Genomic DNA, 24,306 nt, shown 5'->3' with positions numbered 1-24,306 from the left:
TTGTAGCACAGCACAGCAACTGTTGTGGCAGTCAACAACGGAAACAAAGTGCGACGTTGCAATCATTTCAGAGCCATATCGAGTCCCTCTCGATAATGGTAACTGGGTGGCGGATAGAGCAGGAATGGCGGCTGGTTGCAGCAGTTTGGATGTAATATTCAACCATTTTTTTTTCTGTGTATGGTACCCTTCTTTGTAAGAAAGGTAAAACACAGATGCGAGGTTTACTCATTCCGCATTTTCAAATGAGCAAGTACCGAATGGAAACGTACACAGATAACAATATTTTGTAATTTTCAACATACAACTGCACACTTAGAAATACCTAATCTTACACGTGACGGAGTCCATCTTTGACATAAAGGATACGACGTAAACAAACATGTCATGTAAAATTAAGTGCTCCGAGACAGAAAAGTTTTAAAGTACGTTTGATTGAGCCGAATTTTGCGTCTATTATGACTCAATTTTATGTCAAAATTGACGCTCGTAAATGTCAGTTTCTGAGCACCTAAATTTACATTATTTTTTCTAAGTGTGTGGAGCAGGTTTATTTATTTAAAATTACACGTTTAACGATCTGGAATTCAACGAATAAGACCTGAAATTTACACTCTCTTGTAAATTTATATCGTTGCTCGTTGAAAATTAAAAAAAAAACCTTGAAAATCAAGTCAATTTCAATTGAATTTTTGACTTCCATGTAAAAACACACATGCATGTAAAATTCAATGCAAAATTAATGCCTTATTGCTGTATGTTTCAACTAAGCACAGAAAATACATCATGTACCACATGTAAATTTACACAGTTTTTGCTGTGTATGACACCATACATACTTATGTATACACTACCTCGTCTTCAAGCACAGTCAATCAATCGAACATAAACTTCGAAACATGTGATGATGCTTTTGTTTGGCGCTTGAAAACCACTCTGGATCATTAAATAAATATGTAAGCAGCTTAATAAACTTCCTCCCCAGCAGGTTGTTGTTGTTAGTAAACAATCTCATCCTGCGAACGCACCTCTTATCGGTATGGAAAAAAACTATATATCTGTATGTGGCTATAGTCAGCCCCTACAGGCACACCGGAGTATTGCCGGTCAATGCGCATGACCGCACACAGAGTCTACATATAGGAATAAGGAAGGAATTCAGAAACAGGCAAAATCGAACAAGTTGTTCCCCCGACTTCAGGCTTCAGACGACTTTGACAAGTGCAAAAGCTCGCACTTATCAGCTGCTGTGGGAGTCCGTCGCGTAAGATAGTGAAAAGTTTTGTACCTCAACAACACCGAACGTTTGGGAAGGTTCTCACCTGGGCAGTTTTTGGTGGCACCAACGCTTTAGGACTATATTCTGGCAAGGATCCTAAAAGGTCTGTATCGAAAGAATTCCGTCGCTTTCGCTTCGCTGCGAAGGCGTTAAATTATTAATCAAGTGGGTCGAAAATTTTACACACCTTAATGCGCTTCCATATGGACGGCAACGCGTCGTACCTTTCTCGCCTGGATTTCAGCTTTCCAGGAACAGCAGCAGCCAAGATGCCTAGCGCCAGGCGGATGATCCTGGGTCACGTCATGTCCGGACTGTGCAGCAAAATGAACCGGACCAAGCAGCTGCCGGCGGACTTAATGGAAACCCCGCTGAATCGATGCCTCAACACGTTCGATATTACCTTGCTGGGTAGGTATATGGTGCATAAAATGTAATGTGTGAACATTCAATCACAGCGACGCACGTCTTTGCGTGCGAGTCCTTGAAAATGTGATTTCGTGCGTTCGCTCCCTCCGTTCGCCTACATGTATGCTATATAAGTAAGTTATGCTGTTAATGAAGGTTGAGCGTGGGTGGGTGGAAAAGCTGCGGGGGGTGCTATGTTGTGACTACGAAATCAAGCGAAGAACAAAAGGATATACATATATGTGATTAATGCCGTAACGATCAACGACACACAGACGTAATGTGAGACTAGAACGACGGTAATGTTTGCGGATATGTTAATAGATTTACTTTGCCAAATAGGTGCGCGCAAGGAAACGAACATTTCCATATGGATTGAGTTCGTAAATGAGATCGGTGATGACGAAGGTTTTATTGCCATGAAAAATCGCCAATGGTCAAAAGGTAGACAAACGCAACAAGTTAAAGCAAATTGAAGCTACCTGGTTCCAAGAAATGGAGCAACATTAGGTTAACATGTGCGCATGAAGCGGAAATGTCTTGCATACGTAATTATCTGCCTACACAATTGGGTGGCATGTTTCTTGGTTGAAATCATGATCCTGAGAAGGAATGAGTTTTCATTATTCTACTGAAATTTGTTTGTTTTCTCGATTCGTGGAAGTACTTCGTTGAGAATAAGGTACTTCAACACAGACATATAATTGGATTTTACAATTATTAATTCAATCTAGAAGAAAATGTAGATGCCAAAAGCTATTCGCAAAAATAAAGGAGATCTGAAAATTTCTCAAGTCTCTCGATTTTGGAACCGAAAACAGAATAATAAAAATTGGTATGCTTCTCTTGTAAAAATAAACCCACCATGAAAAGATACCAAATGTGTATCTCTAAAATGGTTCTAATTTCGTCAAAATCAACTTTTTATTACCCCAAGCGAGTTTTCAAGTAGAGAGAGCAAAAGCAAATGGGACAAAATAGTTATTTTTGAAACAAGTTGCAAAAAGAAGATTTTTTTGCACGAGTCATGCAATCCAATGAGGCTTGTAGAGTTCGATAATTAATGATGATGATAATGGTCCCACCTCTTACCCCTACAAAGGTTCTAGCTGGATGATTTAAGATAATTAAATATGAAATTTTAACCAGGTTAGCAAACAAAATCGCACTGGTTACAATTACAGATATAAATTCCCTCTAGAGTTTACAGTTGCTTCACAGTGACATAAATGTGGATTAAGACGAGTGCTGAAATAATTTAATTTTGCAACGAATTGTATACAACATTTTTGCCCCGAACAGAGTGTCGAAAAGTAGCACTTTTCGGCACTGATGTTTTAGTTAGGGAAAGTAGGCCGTTATGTTATTCAAAAAAATTGGTGGGGTTAAGGTACAAGAGACAACCGCATGGTTCACGTATACTACTATACGTTAAGCTATTTAGTGATCTTCTCGTGCATTTTTCCTGATATTGATTTAAAATACAGTAGAAGTAAACTATTATTTGGGTCATTTTGGCCAAATTCAGGACCTCGTAAAAATGCGAATACATAATCTATTACATCTGGTTCCTAAACTGCAATCATATATGAATCTTCAAATAGGAACATAAAGGGTGATACGGTCAAAATTTGGTCAAGGAAAAACGCGTGTAAATCGGTGAAATCGTTTATTTAAAAAATCAAATTAAATTTCTTTTTCAAGTTCAATTAGTATAAAATTCAGGAAAAATATTCAATATTCAATATTCCGCTTTTCCAAATCCGAATTGCCGGGCCTTACGCTTGACCCCTGCCATCAGATTTTGTACAGCCACCTTGTCCTCCTTCTTCGCCGCAGAAAGCCAGTTTGCCTTGAACTGCTGTTCGCCCTTAACAGTTTTTTTGGTCTTCTTTAGGTTCCGCTTGACAATAGCCCAGTATTTCTCAATTGGGCGGAGCTCTGGCGTGTTGGGAGGGTTCTTGTCCTTGGGAACCACCTGCACGTTGTTGGCGGCGTACCACTCCATGGCCTTTTTACCGTAATGGCAAGATGCCAAATCCGGCCAAAACAGTACGGAACAACCGTGTTTCTTCAGGAAAGGCAGCAGACGTTTATTCAAACATTCTTTCACGTAAATTTCTTGGTTGACAGTCCCGGAATCTATGAAAATGCTGCTTTTCAAGCCACAGGTACAGATGGCTTGCCAAACCAGATATTTCTTTGCGAACTTTGACAGTTTCATGTGCTTGAAAACATCTGCTACCTTTCCCCTTCCTTTTGCCGTATAAAACTCCTGTCCCGGAAGCTGCTTGTAGTCGGCTTTGACGTAGGTTTCGTCGTCCATTACCACGCAGTCAAACTTCGTCAGCATCGTCGTGTACAGCCTCCGGGATCGCGCTTTGGCCGTCGTATTTTGTTTATCATCGCGATTTGGAGTCACTACCTTCTTGTAAGTCGATAGTCCGGCTCGTTTTTTGGCTCGATGCACGGTTGTAGACGATACACCCAGCTTATTTGCGGCATCTCGGAGAGAGAGGTTAGGGTTTCGCTTGAAACTACCGGCAACTCTCTTTGTCGTCTCAGCGGCTTCCGGTTTTCGATTTCCCCCCGATCCAGACTTCCTGGCTGTCGACAAACGTTCCCCAAACACTTTAATTACATTTGTAACGGTTGATTTGGCAACTTTTAGCGATTTTGCCAACTTTGCGTGCGAGTAGCTCGGATTTTCGCAATGCGCGAGCAAAATTTTGATACGCTGCTCTTCTTGCTTGGACGGCATTTTGACAACTGAAGAGTGAATTCCAAAATCAAAATAGGAGCAACATTCTACACACACACACCTTCAAAATGAGGGGTGTTCAGGTTTTTTAAATGCAAAATTGAAAGAAATACGTCAAGATGATATTGACCAAATTTTGACCGTATCACCCTTTATGATGAATTATAAACAAGTTCCCCACCTAAATTTAGGGTTGCGGACTGAAGAGATGATTATGAAATAAAGTGTCAATTAACAGACACTTAGGACTCCGTCTGTGATTTCTATATGGGGGTACACTTTGTGAAAACCAAAAATGGAACATGTAACAAAATTATGGAAGATTTTGAAAGTTAATAACCATCTGGACCAATTGCAATAGTTTTATCACCAATCGCTCAGAAATATTTCTATGCATCTGTTAAATTCAAGGCTTTATCCTTTTGAAAATTGCACGATGTGAAACTGTTGTTATGATAGTTAAAATTATCACTGATTGTCTGGGAAAAGCGATTTCCATAACAAAGATGAATTCCATCCGGTCTCACCAAACGGTGTTTATTCAATCACCACGTGGTGAGTGGTGGTATTCTCCAGTACACTGAGGGGTGGTTATGAGCTACGATCGGCTGATGGGTGATTGTGAGCCAATCGTCACCATATTCATCTTTGAGTTTTGGAATGTGTTTGGGATGCATCTTTGGGACCTTGGCAACTTTCCAGAATGGTCTGGAGCGGTCGTCCAGATTCTGGACGAGCCGCCCGAAACTTTCGTTCCGGAGTGAGACCATTCTTGAAGCAATCTCCTTGATCAGATCGGCCATATCACGTTTCGTCGCTAGATTTCCGGTTCTTTGGAACTGGCGTCTACGAACATTTATCAGGCAAATCAAGAGTTGGGTGTGCGAATCAATGGCAATAAACTTACCCCTCACAGAAACTCGTTGGACGCACGCCTCGTCAGCCACGGTTATGGCTTGGGGGAGTCCCTCAAACGCTCGGTCGATGTCCTCCACGGTGTCAAGCGACGGGTTGTCGATAATGTGCCTGTCTACCACGCGTCTAAACTGGGCCCAGTTTACGCGATGGTAGTCCTTGCGCAGGCTTGGAGCAGAGTCCACGTTGTAGCCCAATTCAGCCACCACCAGTTGGTGGTCGGAGCTGAGTTCATTCAAGGCTACCAGCTTGGACAACCAGGTATTTGTCAAGGAACAGGTCTAGCGTCGATGGGTTGCCCACCGGTGAGATAAATGTTTGCTCATTCGAAAACCAAACGGAGTACAGCCCATGCTACGAGTGGTCAAACAGCAGACGACCGTTCTGGTTCTGCTGGTAGTTCCGCCAGTCCACTGCTGGCGGCACACTGTCGAGGGCGATGAACTGGATGTATCCAGTTGACGACACCACCTCCACACCAAGGGCTTCGATGATAGAGGTGCGGATATGGGACAGACTGTGATATTTTATCCCTTTCATGACCACGTAGATGATATGGTCCAGTGTGATGTCTGCGATTTCTGGACCCATTATAGTTGTGCTGGTAAGACAACAGCTGTAAAGGAGGTTCCGTAGACGTGCTCTAAGTGCACAAATATGCTGAAGGTGGCAAAAGGAACCAAGAAGTCTGTCCCAAAGAAACCACCTAGCAGAAATAATAGAGCGAGGAGTGATGCCGCAACCGAATCTGGAAGGGGAAGTACCAGTGAGGTCAGCCTGGAAGAATCCCTAGACCAGTTGCTGCAGGAGAAAAGCGCAAATAAGAAAGCGCTGGAGGAAGCGAAATTCCTCCATGAAAAGCGATAGGAGGCTGAGCGGGAGATTTTCAAACCGAGAGTTATCTTCCGTCACTCTTTCAACAAAGATTTGGCTAGATTTAGCATTTAGGGATTCAATTATTATTTTAGTTAAGCACGCAAACGATGTAGAATGAGCTACTTACTATAGTTACTCAGGGTAAATCATGTATATAGCGTTTAGGAACAAATTGTAGGTTACCAGATTTTAGGATCAAATTGTAGTATCTAGATTAAGCAAATATAGGGTTATTAAATTCAATATTTGCACGAATTCCACCTCCAACTAACCTAATTCAGTAGCTACATAGAGGTAACTTTAAGACCAGAAGGTCCCGAAGAAATGTGGATACGAAACTAACGATTTTAAATTGGCTCACTACTTGACTAGCCTATTGGTCCCAAGCAAACGATTAACGAACCCCATTCTAGTCGAAATTGTAGTACTACACAATGTTTGTTTTGATTCGCTATGAAAGTTTGACAGGTAAAATGAGGGGTTATTGGTTTTTCCTATGTTTCTAGGGGTGAATCGATTAGCTTGGGACCGAAGAGAGTACCAGAGCTGAGCCAAAAAGTTGAGCACGTTATTTCGGGACCTTCTAGTCTCTATGGTACTACTTCAACTGCATTAATTACTTTAAGTACTTTTGATTGCATTTTAACTTCAACGCACCGGTTCTTTGTATTGCGTGCCCCTCGCCTCCACGCCAAGGGCTTCGATGATAGAGGTGCGGACATCGGGCAGACTGAGCTATTTTATCCCTTTCTTGACGACGACCGCAACACTCCCCACTCTGGAGCTGGTGCGATCAAGCCGAATAATGTTGTGGTCAGGCAACTAGAAGCTGTCGCCGGACTATATGGGTCTCGGTTACTAGGCCCACGTCGATGCTGTGCTTGCGGAGGGAGTCGGCAAGCTCAATCTGTTTAGCTCTTACAGAGCAAGCATTCCAGGTGATGATAGCAACAATCAATACGAAACTAACGATTTTAAATTGGCTCACTACTTGATTAACCTATTGGTCCCAAGCAAACGATTAACGTATCCCATTCTAGTCGAAATTCTAGTACTACGCAATGTTTGTTTTGATTCGAAAGTTTGACACATAAAATGAGGGGTTATTGGTTTTTCCTATGTTTCGAGGGGTGTGGCGTGTTCGTGAGCGCAGTTGCTGCAGCGTGGCTTGATGTTGCAGTTGCGGGTACCGTGTCCAAAATTGAGGCACCGCTGGCACTACGTTCCCAAGTAACAATTTTGGTTTTATGAAGGTTCTGTAGATCATGATTTGGACTTACATACATACATTTATTTGTACAACATCACTTTTAAGATAAGACATAATCAACAATAGTACGCCACAATACTCGGTTTGCGGCTGCCGCTCTCCATCCTCGGTCATGCCCAATGCTCGCTAGATCACGCTCTACCTGGTCCGCCCATCGTGCTCTCTGCGCTCCACGACTTCTTGTGCCAACCGGATCAGTAACGAACACCAACTTTGCAGGGTTGTTGTCCGGCATTCTTGCAACATGCCCTGCCCACCGCATCCTTCCGGTTTTGGCCACCATCTGGATGCTGGGTTCGCCGTAGAGTGCAGCGAGCTCGTGGTTCATTCTTCGCCGCCACTCACCGTTCTCCTGCACACCGCCGAAGATCATCCTTAGCACACGTCGCTCAAAAACTCCGAGTGCTTGCAGGTCCTCCTCGAGCATAGTCCATGTCTCGTGTCTATAGAGGACCACCGGTCTTATTAGCGTTCTGTACATGGTACATTTGGTGCGGGGGTGAATCTTTTTTGACCGTAGTTTCTTCTGGAGCCCGTAGTAGGCACGACTTCCACTGATGATGCGCCTTCGTATTTCACGACTCACATTGTTGTCAGTCGTCATTAAGGATCCAAGGAAAACGAATTCCTCCACTACCTCGAAAGTATCCCCGTCTATCGTGACATTACTTCCTAGACGAATCCTGTCATGTTCGGTTCCGCCTACTAGCATGTACTTTGTTTTTGACGCACTCACCACCAGTCCGACCTTTGCTGCTTCGTGTTTCAGGCGGGTGTATAGTTCTGCCACCGTTCCAAATGTTCTAGCGATAATGTCCATGTCGTCCGCAAAGCACACAAATTGACCGGATTTCGTGAAAATCGTACCCCGGCTGTTGAGCCCGGCTCGTCGCATTACACCTTCTAGAGCAATGTTGAAGAGTAGGCATGAGAGTCCGTCACCTTGTCGCAGTCCCCGGCGAGATTCGAATGAACTGGATAGTTCACCCGAAACCCTTACGCAGTTTTGCACACCGTCCATCGTTGCTTTGATCAGTCTGATCAGCTTCCCAGGAAAGCCGTTCTCGTCCATGATTCTTCATAGCTCTGTGCCGTCGATACTGTCGTATGCCGCCTTAAAGTCGATGAACAAATGATGCGTGGGGACCTGGTATTCACGGCATTTCTGGAGGATTAGCCGTACGGTGAAGATCTGGTCCGTTGTCGATCGGCCGTCAATGAAGCCGGCTTGATAACTTCCCACGAACTCGGTCATTTTAGGTGATAGACGACGGAAGATGATCTGGAATAGCACTTTGTAGGCGGCATTCAAAATGGTGATCGCTCTGAAGTTCTCACATTCACATTTGGACTTGTAGAATGCTATAAAACCTCGATAAAACCTGCAATGTTACTTGGGTTACGTCATGATGGCCGCCACGGTATGGCTCCCACCGTACGATGATGGAGTAGATCGAGCGGATGGCTTACAGCGCTTTTGGAATCCTTCAGGAATTTCACGGCCACCTCGTACTCCGCCTTAGTACGGAGCATCACCTTGGTGCCGATCCTGTCGAGCTTAAACTCAGCTGCGACGCCCAGCGATGTGAGTGGCACATTCTTCACCACCAGTGGAGGAAGTTTCATTTCTACTGCACTCGGGCTGGCAGCAGATTCGTTGTCGATGGCGTCGCCGAAATCACCAATGACGCTGACGTTCGCCGGGGTGGCATTGTCACGTCCACTCTTACCATCGGAATCATCCTGGCAGAGATGGTATTCCCAACATCGGTGGGAAGAATAGCGTACCCAAGTAACCAACCTTTTCGTGGTACGTTACGGGATGTAAGATCTACCACCGATTCCTAGTCCTGACTGCTCCAAACTAGAGGAACAGGATTTTTCAGTAATCCAAGGAACACATCTTAGCCCTTTGTTACTTTGTATGCCTTGTTGATGGTGACAAGACTCGGATTTGTCCACCGGGGATGATCTTGAAACAAGGAAAAAATGAGTTAGTTAGTCTTCATCTATGAGATTCCTTATTTTCTATTCGTTGTTCCCTAGTTTGAAGTGTGAAGTTTCGGATATCAGCTTCCACAGTTAAGACTAGGGTTCTGATGCATGGTCGTTAGAGTGATGCTAAATTTGAAATTTTTGCTCCACAATACTTAAACGATTCCAAATTGGATCCTGACTAACCTCTCAAAATTTGAAACCATTTGGTGAGAAATTGAGATGGCACAAACCAGTTGAAGTTTGTATGGGAATTACTATGGTAAAACCAAGATTTTTGTTCATGTCTATCTAATAATTCACCATATTGGTCTGCTTCACAAGCTTTCAAATGTACTTGTAGGAAATTTTCCCAGATACAACTTTGTTGAAAACTTCTTTTTGATTAAATGCAAGGATCGAAAGTTATCAATGGTTAAATGCGCTGATGTCTTATGATCATGCTCAATCAACTGCTCAGCAGGCAACATTGGCGTTTCTGGGGCGTTGAATAGGTCACAAAAATCATGTCTACTATGTCACACTGCAAAATACAGTGTTGCCTACAGCGCAGCTGCTTGATCTTGTCGTAAGTTTACCAATCTCTTAAATAATTAATAACTTTTTCCTGTCTCGTTTTACATAGAAACGATCTTCAGCAAAGTTGTAGCTGAGAAAATTTTCTATAAGAATAGCTATCGAACTGTTTCGCAGCTCAATATGGAAAAGACTGGAAGGCAATGAACAAAAAGTTGAGATTTCCCATATGTAAACTTCAAATAACTTGGGCGAAGTCTGTTTCTAACCAAATGAGTTGTAACTTTGGAAGGCTAATCAGGACCCGATTTGAAACCATTTAAGCACTGTGGAGCGAAAAATTCAAATTTTACATCAGTCTAATGGTCATAACCGGTGTCATTCCTTAATTTTGTTGCTAAGGAATCCACTTTTGACTGACAAAGGGGCGCGTCTTTGGAGGGTTTTTCAACACTCCGAAGGGTATAAATAGCAGGACCTTTCAATTAGAGTCGGATCCTTGCGATAAATGCAAGAATGACAACTGTAAAAAAATTGAATACTTCATCATTTCTCAATAGTGATGGAGTAATACGACATGCACTAAACTAATGACACGGGATATACTATCGAAATGTCAAACCAGCTACCTATCGTGCAAAGTAAACAAACATTACGATGCTATGAAATGTCCACGAAAGGTATTGTAAAAAAATATAAAATATAATCGAAGAAATGTTAATAATTCAATTGTCATGGGATACGTTTGGTAATGATCAGTAATGAGAATTTCTACTATTTTTTGTTAGGATCATTTGACAAAATCACTGATATAATGATTTACTACAGCCGCTATTATTTTTTCTCGCTAGAAGTCATTTGAAGTTGATATAGAAGTCCTCTGTTGCCAAGTTAAAAGAAAGGTAGTCTTTCGAAAACCGTGATGCGAGTTCAACTGTTTTTCTCTTGGCGTGGCTCATTATATTTACACCGACTCTAGTACAATCAAGCTACCTTCACCGCTGTTCTTCTTCTCCGCTTTCTCTCGGAGCCTGCTCCGGGAGCGCTGTCTTCCCATCACACGAAGTGACCGACACTACTGACGACGCGATTAAACCATAGAGGTAACTCTAAGACTAGAAGGTCCCGAAGAAACGTGCTCAACTTTTTGGCTCAGCACTGGTACTCTCTTCGGTCTTAAGCTAATCGATTCACCCCTCGAAAGATAGGAAAATAAAATAACCCCTCATTTTATCTGTCAAACTTTCATAGCGAATCAAAACAAACATTGTGTAGTACTAGAATTACGACTAGGATGGGGTACGTTAATTGTTTGCTTGAGACCAATAGGCTAGTCAAGTAGTGAGCCAATTTAAAATCGTTAGTTTCGTATTGATTGTTGATTAAACTGCGAATGTTTGGAACAAACTAGAAACTTTCGAACAACTCGTCAGAGCGAGCAAAAACCAAACTGTACTGCTTCACGTTCAAGAATGATCCGCGCTTGCTCGTCCGTCGCCATCAACGTTTGTCGCAATAAAAAAAACGAAGATTAATCTGCACTCGTGACGATTTATATCCTTCTGCAAAAACTATTTCAAGAAGCTCCAGTATTGAAAAAACAGAATGACAGTCACGAGCACGAAAATAAACAAGCAAGCATAGCGCATTTCGATCTTCTTTAAACCAAGCTTTAAACGGCTTATCGTTGCAAGCTCGGTTGCAAGTTAAAAATAAACACTTGATTGAGAAAAAGTAATGCGAAGACAATGAATAATCAGCATTAGAAGGCTCAAAACGAAACTAAAAAGTATACCAATGAAATATTGTTCATGCTTAGGGCCGATTTCTTCACCTGCGCTAGGACTTAAACCTGGTTAAAGCATAGAGGTAACTGGTTGGTTAAAGTGTACACGGAAAGAAAAAAGTACCTAATTTTGAGTTCTTTTCACTCAGGTTGGCAGTTCCGTGCGCCAACTCAATTTAGAGTTCTAGCAACAAACAATACGAAACTAACGATTTTAAATTGGCTCACCACTTTAGTAGCCTATTGGTCCCAAGCAAACGATTAACGTACCCTATTCTAGTCGAAATTCTAGTACTACGCAATGTTTGTTTTGATTCGCTATGAAAGTTTGACAGATAAAATGAGGGGTTATTGGTTTTTCCTATGTTTTGTTGTGCACCGCGAGTGAAAGTCGGCTCCGTGGCCGTGAAAGTTGTGAGTGCAACAGAGTGTCGGATCGCCATTGTGGGAAGCTAAGTGCTAAGGAGCTAATCGCTTCCCCGGCTAACCACAAAGGATCCGGTAGACACTCGCCGTCCTGACTGCGGTGGCTCAGCCAATAGAGCCAGTCTCGCCACCGCAGTTAATCGTCAAGCAGGACGAAGCAGGCAGTACTACAGGTGAGTTTGCCTGGGCAGAAACACCGCGGTGTCTGCCGGGGTTGCCTACGGCGAGTAGGCAATCCGGTGATTCGTCACCAACGTCGCCGGGGGGGTTCCAACAGACGAGCCCCGCTCATCCCCCCCGCTAAGTGTCAAGGACAGCCGAAGAAGCAAACCGCTCAGCACAGTCCGTGCTTTGTAGCAGCAGAACCGCCGTTATATTGTCGTCGAAGGGCCCCACTGAACAGCAGCACCAACAGCGAGGAGGAGAAGATAAGTAGCGAATAGACGTCTAAAATTGATTTACTTTTTGTTGTTTTGTCCCACCCAAATCCGAACGTCTTTGGGGGAAGTACCCTTGCTCGAGGCCGCCCCGCCGGGGTAAAATCGGGCCAGCTATAGGCTGGCAGGTAAGCCGCAGCTTACAATTGGCGCCCAACGTAAATATACACGGAAAAAAATATCTTCCGATATTTTTTTCCATCCGAGCGTGGGGTACTTCCACCAAAAGTTGGATTTTGGGTGGAATAAGGATAGTGGTGAGGCTTTTTCCGCAATAGGCGCGGTTCGTTTTAATATTTTTTACATGTTTGTCTTATTCTAAATCGGCTAATCGACTCTTGTTGCCTTCTGTAGAACGAGTTGTCATATCCGGCGTTGTTTCGTTCTCAGAAGTTGACTTTCAATTCCCTCGAACCGATTTGGATGGCATTCGGACGCATTTTGTTACCTAAAATTTAAGGAATCGTCAGTAAATCAATTAAGGTACCTTACCGTGTCCATACTCTACATATTGTTTGTGTCGTTTTGATCCTTTTCATATTTTGCTTCTTTGTGTCATTCATCCTATCAACATGGCTGTTGAATCGTTGTCGCTTGACGATTTCAACGCTGCATATTTGCAGTTGCGCGTTGATTATTTGTGTTGCGATGAATTGGACTACGAGTTGAACTCTCGTGGTGTTATAATCCCTCCTGAATCGGATCCAACTGGTGTCCAACGATGTTGTCGTTTGTGGGAAATGATGAATGGCGAAAAGGAGAAATCCACTAAAGTTGCTCGTCGTCTCCCAGGTAGTGCGGTGGATGATTTGGTGGTTTGTCAGGGGAAGTTCTGTTCCATTGAGGAAGAACTTCACCAAAGGTGCCCGAACAAGGAAATTTTTCGGAGTAGGTTACTCCATTTGGGTACCCGACTTCAAATTATCCAACATCACGTCATGGGTCAGATAAGGGAAATAACTTTACAATTCTTTCAAAAAGTGTTTGCTTTATACAAGCAACATTTCGACAAAAATCACAAAAACATTCCTTTATCTGATCCATTGACGATTGAGGAAGATGGAGAAAATGAGGATGACTTGCTCGTTTTGGACACTACGCCACAAGATCAATACAAACAATGGTCTAATGTGGAAGACTCGGGAAACCCAGGCGTAGGAAATGAAATTTTCGCTATTTTACTTGAAATTAGGGCGGAGATTCAGGATTTGCAACAACAATCCACACAGAGTGAAGCAAAGACTTCTCTGAGGAATCAAACTTTTGAAGAATCTCTTCAAAAGTTCCACAGCGGGATTGCTACAATCAACTCGATGACCTCTGCACTGAAGAACACACTTTTGGAAGTCGAAACACTTCGCAAAACGGTTTCTGATTTACAGATCATCGTTCACAACATGACTCCTAACGTGACTGGCCCAGATCTAAACACAAAACTGGATGATCCGTGTTTGGTGGGAGAACCAACCGGTTTTTCTTATATAGACCAACACACGTTAGGAGGGTTTATAAATCCAGCGGATTTGCAAAAGCGCTTTTCAGAGCCTGCAAAAAGTCCAGGTATTTTTAAACCACACATTTTTATTGATTCTGGTATGGTGAACAATTCTAAAACATTCGGTAATGTCGGTCCTGGACATTATTTTCAGAACTCCGAAGTTCATCCTTCACTCCCGATCTTTACTTCTCCAAACTGGAAAAGTAAAGAAACGGTCGAGTTCCCCGCGTTCTGTCGTCAGCACCAACGGGTGGCTGACTGGAAAATCCAAAAATACGCTGGGAATGATGAGGGGATCGGACTTAACGAATTTTTAGAAAATGTTCACCACTATGCAGAATCAGAACAACTTTCCGAAGAGGAACTCTTCAACTCAGCCATGCATCTGTTCACCGGAAATGCTCTGGCCTGGTTCCAGACTATGCGGTCTCAAAAGCGCCTTTTCAACTGGAATCATCTCGTTTGTGAGCTCAAGGCGAACTTTGTTCACCCTGAACTTGACGCTGCGCTCAAAACAAAAGCATCTCAGCGTCGCCAACAACGAGATGAATCCTTTCAGGAATATTACCTACAAATGGAGAAAATATTTTGCGCTATGACCGCATCGCTAACACGAAGCGAAAAGCTCGAAATTTTAAAGCGGAATCTCAGAACCGAATACAAAGAGGTTCTTATCTTCCAGCCGGTGAACACGCTGGCCGAGCTAATAAGCCTCGGGAAATCAGTAGATGCTTCAAAGACACCCATCTACCAAAAGGTATTTGGGAAGTTCCGAGAAACCACTACAACATCTGCGAAACCTGCCTCGGATGGCTACCAAAGAGATAAGCCACAGCAGGAGAATCGCAGAAACAATTCTAAAACAAAGATTTTCTGGAATAAAAGTGGACGACCACCTTCACCAGAAATCAACAAACCATCTGGTAAACAGATAGGCCAGAATCTCCCCAAGAATGCTCATAAAAACCTGAAAACAACACAGACACACAAATCGGTAACCCTATTGGATTGCCTTGTGGACGTATATCGTCCACCAGACCTTGGAGTCTGTTATAACTGCGAAGGAAGAGGCCACGATCATGAATCGTGCCCCCTACCCTCGCGTGTGTTCTGTGTTATCTGTGGATTTGAAGGGTACGAGCATTCTCAATGCCCTTATTGTTTGAAAAACGGGATAAGATCCGACTAAAAATAGTTTTGGAATCTTATCCCTTCAAAAACTTCATTATAAACTAATTCTTATTAAATTTGGAGCTCACCTACTTTTCAATTTTCTCAATGGAAAAATTCCATATTCGAGCCCAAACATTTTTTCAGCCTTCGCGGCACCATCCAAACAGGAATAAGCTTCCTCATCCACCGGGATTTGATGAAGATGACCTAAAATGAAAAATATCAATTAGCATGATTAATTCTAATTGATTTACATGCAAAGTACTTACCAACAACAGTACTTTGTACCGAAGTTTCATTTTCCGTCCAACAGCGAATAATCGTCAACCGGTCAACAAAATAAATTCCTACTGCTTCCAAATCGTCATCAGTACATCATACTCGGTACTCAATTGGGAGTCTCGGGATGGAAAGTGACGATTTCGGAAGCGAATTCATCACCAATATGTTGCCGGTTGACTTACCTCCAGATTCCTCTAACTGTTTGGAAGTCGGAGTCATCCAAAGGGTCGACCTAGGACCCGTTAAACTTAAAAAATTGCTCCGCAGGGAGAATTTCTTTCTTCGGCACCGTTCAAATGGTTCATCAGAGAACCAAAACATTACCCGTAGTCATTCATACTGAATGACGGGATTTTCACAGGTCCATTTTCGACCTTAAAACGGCCAATCCGCCGTGCACATTATTTTCCTCCTTACGGAGAAGGACACCACCAGCAAAAAAAATCATCACCAGAGGCTTTCCCGACGGCAAAAGCCTCAAAACTACCGAAAACGAGGTAAGATTAATCGAACCGCGATCGACGGTTTCGCGATTCGATTGTTTTTGTTTACATCTCGTTTTCTCATTCTCTTTTGCCTCTTCGCGAGGATGACGTCATCAACGGATTGACAGTTTCATTTATCGTGCGTTCCGCAATCTGTTCAGGATGGGTTACACTTTTGCGCGTAACACCTCAGTGGGAATACACTGAGAAAATTTCTCGCCGTAATTTTGGCGCGCGCAAACACCAATTTTAATTTGTTTTTCATAATTTTTGTTTTCTTTCATTTTATGTTGAAATCAGAGTAATTAGGCTAATTCTTCATAGAAATAGATTTTAATTGACTGGCTTTCACATTCGGGGTCTTGCTCTTGTGTTTTTCTTCGGAAATTCACTTGATGTATAGAAGACCTACCGATGTCCAGTATGTGTCCAGTTGTTTGATTACTTTATGTGTGTAATATGTCGGGGGTTTAATTCGGAGTACTCACGTTACTGAATAATGAACGCGTAGGCCAAATGAGTGTTGATGAATGAGTGAGACATTTAAGTATGAATTTGAAAAGAATTAAAACCCCAATCGATATTTAGAGTATGGATATCGTCAGGGCACAAACTGGACAGTCAAAAAAAACTGGAATTGACAACCGTTCCACTGCAAGTCAAAACCATAACTGGGACTTGCAGGGTTTTAGGAAGCGAATGCTTTCGAGTGTTTATTTGAATTGGCTCGGGTGGAATTGAGTCTTCATTCACCCGTTGCAACCCGGATGTGATAATGGTGGAGTTGACGCATCTCGGAGACCCAACTCTGGTCTACAGATGGGTGAGAATGTCGAGGCACCGATTTATTAGTCCGGTCGTTTCTCTGTCCCTGATTGTGACATTTTTTATTGTGGAAAAAGTTGTTAGGATTAGGCAGATTTTTTATTTTTTTCTTATTTATTTTTTTTATTTTCATTTTAATTCGTTTATACAAAATTGTTCACGGTGTTAGGTGTTAGGGATAACAAAAAAAAATGGTGCCATTTTTTTTTCTCCTCGGTGTGGGCGAGATTGTAACCTGCGTGTTACAATTTATCCCGTTTTGTGTAGTTTTGCCGCCGAGTGTAATATTGCCGTATTTTACACGAGTGTGTGCCGTGTTTGTTATGCTTTGTTTTTGTTGTCATCGCACGGCCGGCGACATACTCACCACTATGCCTTCGTGAATAATTTTAACTTGTAAATTTTGCGCGTTATTTTATTTATTTTTTGTTGTTATTAGTTTAGTTAGATAGGAAAAAAATTATCGTTTTAGAATGTATCGTGTCTCAAATAAAATTAGGTCCCGTTTCTCCTCCCGCTGCAAAAGAAGGCGAATCAGATCAACAGCATAAAAAGTCGAGCGCGGTTGCAGGAGCGATGGCGGTTTTGTTTTGTAAGAGGTGACGTTGTGAAAACCGGGAGAACAATTCGAGCCACGGTGAAGTCTACGCGGGTTTTTTCTTCGGAGACGCTTTTTCCGTTAGTCCCGAGAAAAACGACTTTAACTGGGAAAGGTTTGCCCAGCCACGACGCGAGTGCCAGTCCGGAGGATTTGTTGTGCACCGCGAGTGAAAGTCGGCTCCGTGGCCGTGAAAGTTGTGAGTGCAACAGAGTGTCGGATCGCCATTGTGGGAAGCTAAGTGCTAAGGAGCTAATCGCTTCCCCGGCTAACCACAAAGGATCCGGTAGACACTCGCCGTCCTGACTGCGGTGGCTCAGCCAATAGAGCCAGTCTCGCCACCGCAGTTAATCGTCAAGCAGGACGAAGCAGGCAGTACTACAGGTGAGTTTGCCTGGGCAGAAACACCGCGGTGTCTGCCGGGGTTGCCTACGGCGAGTAGGCAATCCGGTGATTCGTCACCAACGTCGCCGGGGGGGTTCCAACAGACGAGCCCCGCTCATCCCCCCCGCTAAGTGTCAAGGACAGCCGAAGAAGCAAACCGCTCAGCACAGTCCGTGCTTTGTAGCAGCAGAACCGCCGTTATATTGTCGTCGAAGGGCCCCACCGAACAGCAGCACCAACAGCGAGGAGGAGAAGATAAGTAGCGAATAGACGTCTAAAATTGATTTACTTTTTGTTGTTTTGTCCCACCCAAATCCGAACGTCTTTGGGGGAAGTACCCTTGCTCGAGGCCGCCCCGCCGGGGTAAAATCGGGCCAGCTATAGGCTGGCAGGTAAGCCGCAGCTTACAGTTTCGAGGGGTGAATCGATTAGCTTGGGACCGAAGAGAGTACCAAAGCTGAGCCAAAAAGTTGAGCACGTTATTTCGGGACCTTCTATAGTCTTAGAGTTACCTCTATGGTTCTAGCATAGAGGTAACTCTAAGACCACTGGGTCCCGAAGAAAATCATTATTATTTTTGCCTCACTCAGTACCAGAACAACGGTCCCAAGCAGTCCCAAGCTATTTCACTCACCCCTGCATGTTCTGCATAAATCCACACACCCCTGATGTTATCTATCAAACTTTCATAGCGAATCAAAACAAACATAGTGTAGTAATAGAATTTCAACTAGAATAGGGTACGTTAATCGTTTGCTTGGGACCAATAGGCTACTAAAGTGGTGAGCCAATTTAAAATCGTTAGTTTCGTATTGATTGTTGGTTCTAGCGCCTACTGAATTTTGATTTGTTGTCATTCACTCGCATGCAAACATGATTACTTACTTTAAAGTTGTTTTCACTCAACGTCAAGTTCAAACAACTCAAAATTGAGTTTTACGCAGCTTACTCAATTTTAACTTGGCGCACGGAACTGTATAATTGGGTGAATATAGGAATATCGATAGGTAGGGTCCAGGTGTGGGAGCTGCCTACCTGGCGTCGGTAGAGGAAAAAAAAAACGTGCATGGATAAACCTGTATCAAGTTTTAAGCGCAGGTGAAGGAATTGGCTCTTAGTATGAAAAACTTCCGTTGTTCCAAAATAGAGATGAACTAGCCTAAGGCTAAAAATCTCTTAAATAAAGAATTAAAAAAAAAAAAAAACGTTGTTCCAAAATTACCGCACGTGCTTTTCTTGCCTAAGATGAACATCAATCCCATTTTAATAAGACGCCTTTAACCACCCTTTCATCTTTTGTCCTATTCGTTTCCCATTGCAGGAATTGGTCACATGGTGGGCGCCGGCGTTTACGTACTAACCGGAACGGTGGCTCGCGAAATGGCCGGTCCTGGCATAGTGCTGTCATTCATACTGGCCGGACTGGTATCACTGCTGGCCGCCCTGTGCTATGCGGAATTTGGAACTCGGGTGCCGAAGGCCGGTTCGGCCTACGTCTACACGTACGTGTCAATCGGAGAGTTTTGGGCGTTCGTCATCGGGTGGAACATCATACTGGAGCACATGCTGGGTGCGGCGTCGGTGGCCCGTGCATGGAGTGGATACGTTGACTCGATGCTGGGAAACATTGTGGCCAATACGACGATGGAAATAACGGGGGAGATGCACGAAAAACTGTTGGCCAAGTATCCGGACTTTTTGGCGTTTGCCGTTTGTATGGCCTATGCGATTGCGTTGGCAACCGGGGTGAAGGCAACGGCCATGATCAACAGTATCCTGACGACGGTAAATGTGGTGGTGATGACGCTGGTGGTAGTGCTTGGGTTTTGGTATGCAAAACCTGCCAATTGGTCACTGCCGGAGCAAGGATTTCTTCCGTACGGGTTCGGTGGAGTGCTGGCAGGGGCGGCCACCTGCTTCTATGCGTTTGTAGGGTTTGATAGCATTGCTACGTCCGGAGAGGAAGCCAAGAATCCGAGTGTATCCATTCCAGTGGCCACGATCCTATCGCTTTGTGTCGTGACCATCGGGTATGTGCTGGTAAGCGCCGCTCTGACTCTTATGATACCGTACAATGAAATCAATCCGGCTGCGGCTCTTCCGGATGCGTTCGGGGCACGTGGTATTGCTTGGGCAAAGTATGCTATATCTACTGGTGCTATCTGCGGTATGACGACAACGTTGTTGGGCTCGCTGTTCGCTCTTCCCAGGTGCTTGTACGCGATGGCCAGCGATGGGTTACTATTTTCCTGCTTCGGTAAGGTAAACACCAAAACCCAGGTTCCACTGCTCAATTTGGCCGTATCTGGATTTTGTTCTGCATTGCTTGCACTGTTGTTTGATTTGGAGAAATTGGTGGAATTCATGTCCATTGGGACGCTACTGGCCTACACCATTGTGAGTGCTAGCGTTATCGTGCTCCGCTATCGACCAATTTCCGTCGAGGAAACGGTCCACTTGGCACCGGATACCCCGGGAACCGACGAAGAAGAGAACGCTTCATCTTCGTCCCAATCGAGTGCCGTAGATCCGTCGTCTCCGACGAGTGAGATGATTGAAATTGCTCTGGCCGGGCGATTGCGGCCACAGTTTCGTTGGTTGGAGCCGATTCTGGGACGCTGTGAACCGGGAGTAGCTTGCTCCGGAGCGGTGTTGCTGTTTTGTGTTCTCAGTGTGGCCGTTTGCTTCCAGCTTGCAGTTTCCTGGGATGAGCTGTACAACGGGACCTGGTGGGCTCTGGGGCTCTATGGATTCCTGCTGTTCTGTTTGGTGGCATGTGAGTATGATTTTTATGCACTGACTTAACGTAAACCTTAATGCTGTTCATTCTCAACAGGTATTGTGGTCATCTCGGCCCACCACCAGAACACACGTGGTCTCCAGTTCAAGGTGCCACTGGTTCCGTACATCCCTGCGCTCAGTATATTCTGTAACATCGAACTTATGGTACATCTGAGTTTCCTCACATGGCTCCGGTTCTTCATCTGGCTGTCGATTGGTATGTTGGTTTACTTCCTGTACGGGATTCGCAACAGTAAAGAAGGAGAACTGGGAACGTCCTACTCGATGCTCATGTCAACTCAGGAAGCCATCCGTGGCTGGGGGGCTACACATTCGGCCGGCCTAACCGGAGGAACACGGGTAACGGTGACCAAGATCGTGAAGGGACGGGTCAGCAGAAAGAGTGTCGATAGACAAGCGATCATTGATGATGACGATGATGACTCATAAGGTGGGAGGTTAATGTTGCGGGAAAATAAGCAATTTATATACATGCACAGTGTGGGAGAAGTCTTATGTTGTTACGCTTAATACTAGGTGGCACAAAATGGGATAAAAAGTATTATACGCAGAACTTTTTCTACGCCGTTACTGACTATACACACGACGCTTCCATTTTCTATCAATTAAGACGACGCAAACAATTCTAGCCCATTTTTTGTCACGCAGAATTTTCGGGAAAATCATTTGCACTTTCATTGGGTTTTGCGGGGAAAATTAACATACGGCTTGTATGAAATTGAGCAGTAGGAAGATCAAACTTGAGCCCGGTATGCTCGAAGAAAAAAGAAGTACACTTAGTTCGAGAGGAACATGCAAAAAGGGCCTATGTGTCAAACGTAAACGAAGGTTTTAAACCATGTTGAAGCGTCGATTTCTCGCGGATTAAGACTCATTCAGGCAAACCGACAGAAGCATATGGTAAAACAAGTTTGCTCTATTGGATCGTGTTGTTAATTTGCGTGGGAATATTGTGATTTATGAGCATTCGATGTGTAAAGGCATTGTTTTACATTTGGCACATGGTCCTAGTCACATGTTACTGGAGAGTTATTGAATTACTTGGTACTGTCCAAACGCCTCAATAAATTTTCTCAATGAACGACGGGGTAAGACAACTGGTGGAAACCAACGATTTTAAATTGGCTCACTGCTTTACTAGCCTATTGGTCCCAAGCAAATCGATTAACTTACCCCATTCTAGTCAAAATTCTAGTTCTACACAATGTTTGCATTCGTTTGTCTCCCTTTCTCCCGTTGTTTCATTCGTCTTTCTTTCAAGCTTCGGTGAAGCGGACGAGTGTTAAATTTAACTTTCAACCACATAGGGTTAACTACCCCATTTCCGGCCTATTAAGCACAGCTCGCACTTAGCCTTTCTTAATCTAGCGCAGTTTAGCACCAAACGGAATGTTATTATTACTGATGGCTTCCAAATTTATTTACCTTTCCGTACGTACCGTAAGATTTGATAAAAAGAAACCAATCGATGAGATATTGTCAAAAGTCTAACACTGCTTCTTGACGCCAAACTCGGCCTACGGATTCTAAACTCGGCCTAACGCATTGCAACGCCATTGAAACGCCAATGAATTCACTTCGGCCTATCGGATGAAGATAAAAATTGATTCGGTCGGAGCGCTTCTTTTGTGTTTGGGAATAATGGGTGCACACCTTGATATCACGCGTTCTCATTGACTTCGTTCGGTAGGTTATTAACTAAAGTATCGTACCAAACGCATAATTGACTTGTTAATGCTGAAATCATGGATTTATTTAAAGTTGTCTGCTGGATAGGCCCAAAATGGGCGATTAGGCCGAAGTAGTTCTCTACCCTAGATATTTATCTAAAAAAAAGTAACGAAAATGGGACATAACGCATATTGAACAAAATGACAGTGTCGGTGAAAGGAATTGAAAGCTATAATGAGGCTTCGTTTCAACTCGAACATCGACGTTACTTTCATTGAAAGGGGTGAGCAAAGCGTTCAAAGCGTGTTTCTTTTTCATTTTCGTTTCGTTTCGCTAGGCGTTATAGATATGATGCGTTAAACACGTTGTACGAAAGAATCAAAACTTAAGTTCATTTTAGAGCTTCGAAAGTTTAGAGCCCTGTTATGAACGCCGTATTGAATTGGCTTCTTCATATCTCGATATTTCTATGCATCGATTGTACTTTCGATAGTGACGTATAGGAGGCTCACTGCCTTTTTAAGCTTAATGGATCCTGCAAACCAGACTTAACACAGATTTTAAAAAAACTTAAAGATTGTCAAAAACCATATGCAAATGATTGAACCAATTCTGTTAATCCAACCTTGAAAACACGTGGAGCACAAAGCGCACTCACCTATACTTTTACACCCGACCCATTCAGTATTTGTCACAATTCCTTCGAAAGGTCTAACCGTAAAGCGTGCTAGAATTTAAAGTAAAAAATGTGTTGCTCTTGTTATTCCGTATTTGTACCTGGTACCCATAGATGATTCCGTCACGTTATTTCTTATGATCAATCAGACCACCCCACGACCCAACAGAAGAAAAAAAAAACACTTTTTTGCTGACATCATACCTCACAGCATCCAACGTCCTTTGTCGTTTTTGTTTAACCTAAGATAGATCAATACCAAAATCAATGCATTTATGTATATTTATGATAGACTAACTTTTAGGATTTAGTAAATAAACTATATTATTAACAATAGTCTGCAAAACAAAAACTGGTAAACAATAACACGTTTTCTTGTAAAGAGCAAGCTTTTCTACAAAACATTAGTAGGTATAATTCTTTGTCGACTAGAGGTCTGAATAGCTACCAATTATTAAAAACGAAGAAGATAAACATTATTCATATATATATATAACTATTAAATATATACACAGTCCTTCACCAAAAAAAAAAGTATATTTATCACCAGGTGTAAGTATTATATATCATTCACACATTGACCGCATAATTGATTCACCTAAAGTTAGGAGATAGTGACAAATAGGTACCTACACACAAGTATTATGATTAACCAAGAAAAAAAAAAGAACAAATGCAAGATTAACCCAGCGATTGTCATTGTGTCTCATGAATCTTATTAACCGAACAAAGCAAAAAAAAAGTGGAACAAATAAAATAAAGCATCTGCAAAACGAGACGATATAAATCAGATCAATTAATAGAAGATATCAAACCTATTTGTAAGCTATTGTATTTACCTGTACGGGAGAGACCGAAGCAGCAGCTTATCTCATTATGGTGGATGGATGAGGATGGGAAAATTATCCCACTTCGATCTATTAGATGTGTAACAACATCCTAGTAACCCATCAACAACCAAAACAAAAGCCATATAATGATGTAAAGCTGCAGCAGTTACTGTAAATCTGTTGTTATCAACTGAGATAGAGAAACAATAAAAACGCTATCCTTTCTGTATCGGGTTATTGATGTGTTCGTTTGAAAGAAATTCAATTCACCACGGTTATTAAACACTCATTTAGGCTCTGAACCATTTGGTGGATTATTTTAACTTTTGGTTAAAATTTGACAGATGGAAAGTTATCGATTAACGCTGCTATCCGAGCGTGGTTATTTCTGACAGACAAGAAGTTAAATGTTG

At 43.0% G+C, this 24,306-nt stretch overlaps 1 protein-coding gene across 1 annotated transcript; it reads left to right on the top strand.

Moving 5' to 3' along the window:
- Positions 1-1,229: 1,229 nt before the first annotated feature.
- On the top strand, positions 1,230-23,737 carry LOC135697725 (cationic amino acid transporter 4). The gene is made up of 5 exons (XM_065217521.1): positions 1,230-1,382; positions 1,524-1,690; positions 19,236-20,690; positions 20,751-22,024; positions 22,535-23,737. The coding sequence occupies exons 2-4, from the start codon at positions 1,549-1,551 to the stop codon at positions 21,143-21,145; spliced, it is 1,992 nt and encodes a 663-aa protein (XP_065073593.1). The 5' UTR covers positions 1,230-1,382; positions 1,524-1,548; the 3' UTR covers positions 21,146-22,024; positions 22,535-23,737.
- The last annotated feature ends 569 nt before the right edge of the window (positions 23,738-24,306 follow it).

This window comes from Ochlerotatus camptorhynchus, unplaced genomic scaffold (assembly GCF_037179485.1).
Source record: "Ochlerotatus camptorhynchus isolate MF236.1 unplaced genomic scaffold, CSIRO-AGI_Acam_v1.1 ptg000077l, whole genome shotgun sequence".
NCBI classification, from domain to species: domain Eukaryota; kingdom Metazoa; phylum Arthropoda; class Insecta; order Diptera; family Culicidae; genus Ochlerotatus; species Ochlerotatus camptorhynchus.
The sequence above is the reverse complement of the archived record's forward strand: the minus strand, read 5'-3'. Positions and strand labels throughout refer to the sequence as shown.

Bases quoted from the DNA above. Each gene is read 5' to 3' on its own strand.
- LOC135697725 (XM_065217521.1), top strand. From the start codon at position 1,549: ATGCCTAGCGCCAGGCGGATGATCCTGGGTCACGTCATGTCCGGACTG. The intron at 1,691-19,235 runs GTAGGTATATGG...TTCCCATTGCAG, and splicing joins GTTCGATATTACCTTGCTGG to GAATTGGTCACATGGTGGGC. The intron at 20,691-20,750 runs GTGAGTATGATT...CATTCTCAACAG, and splicing joins GCTGTTCTGTTTGGTGGCAT to GTATTGTGGTCATCTCGGCC.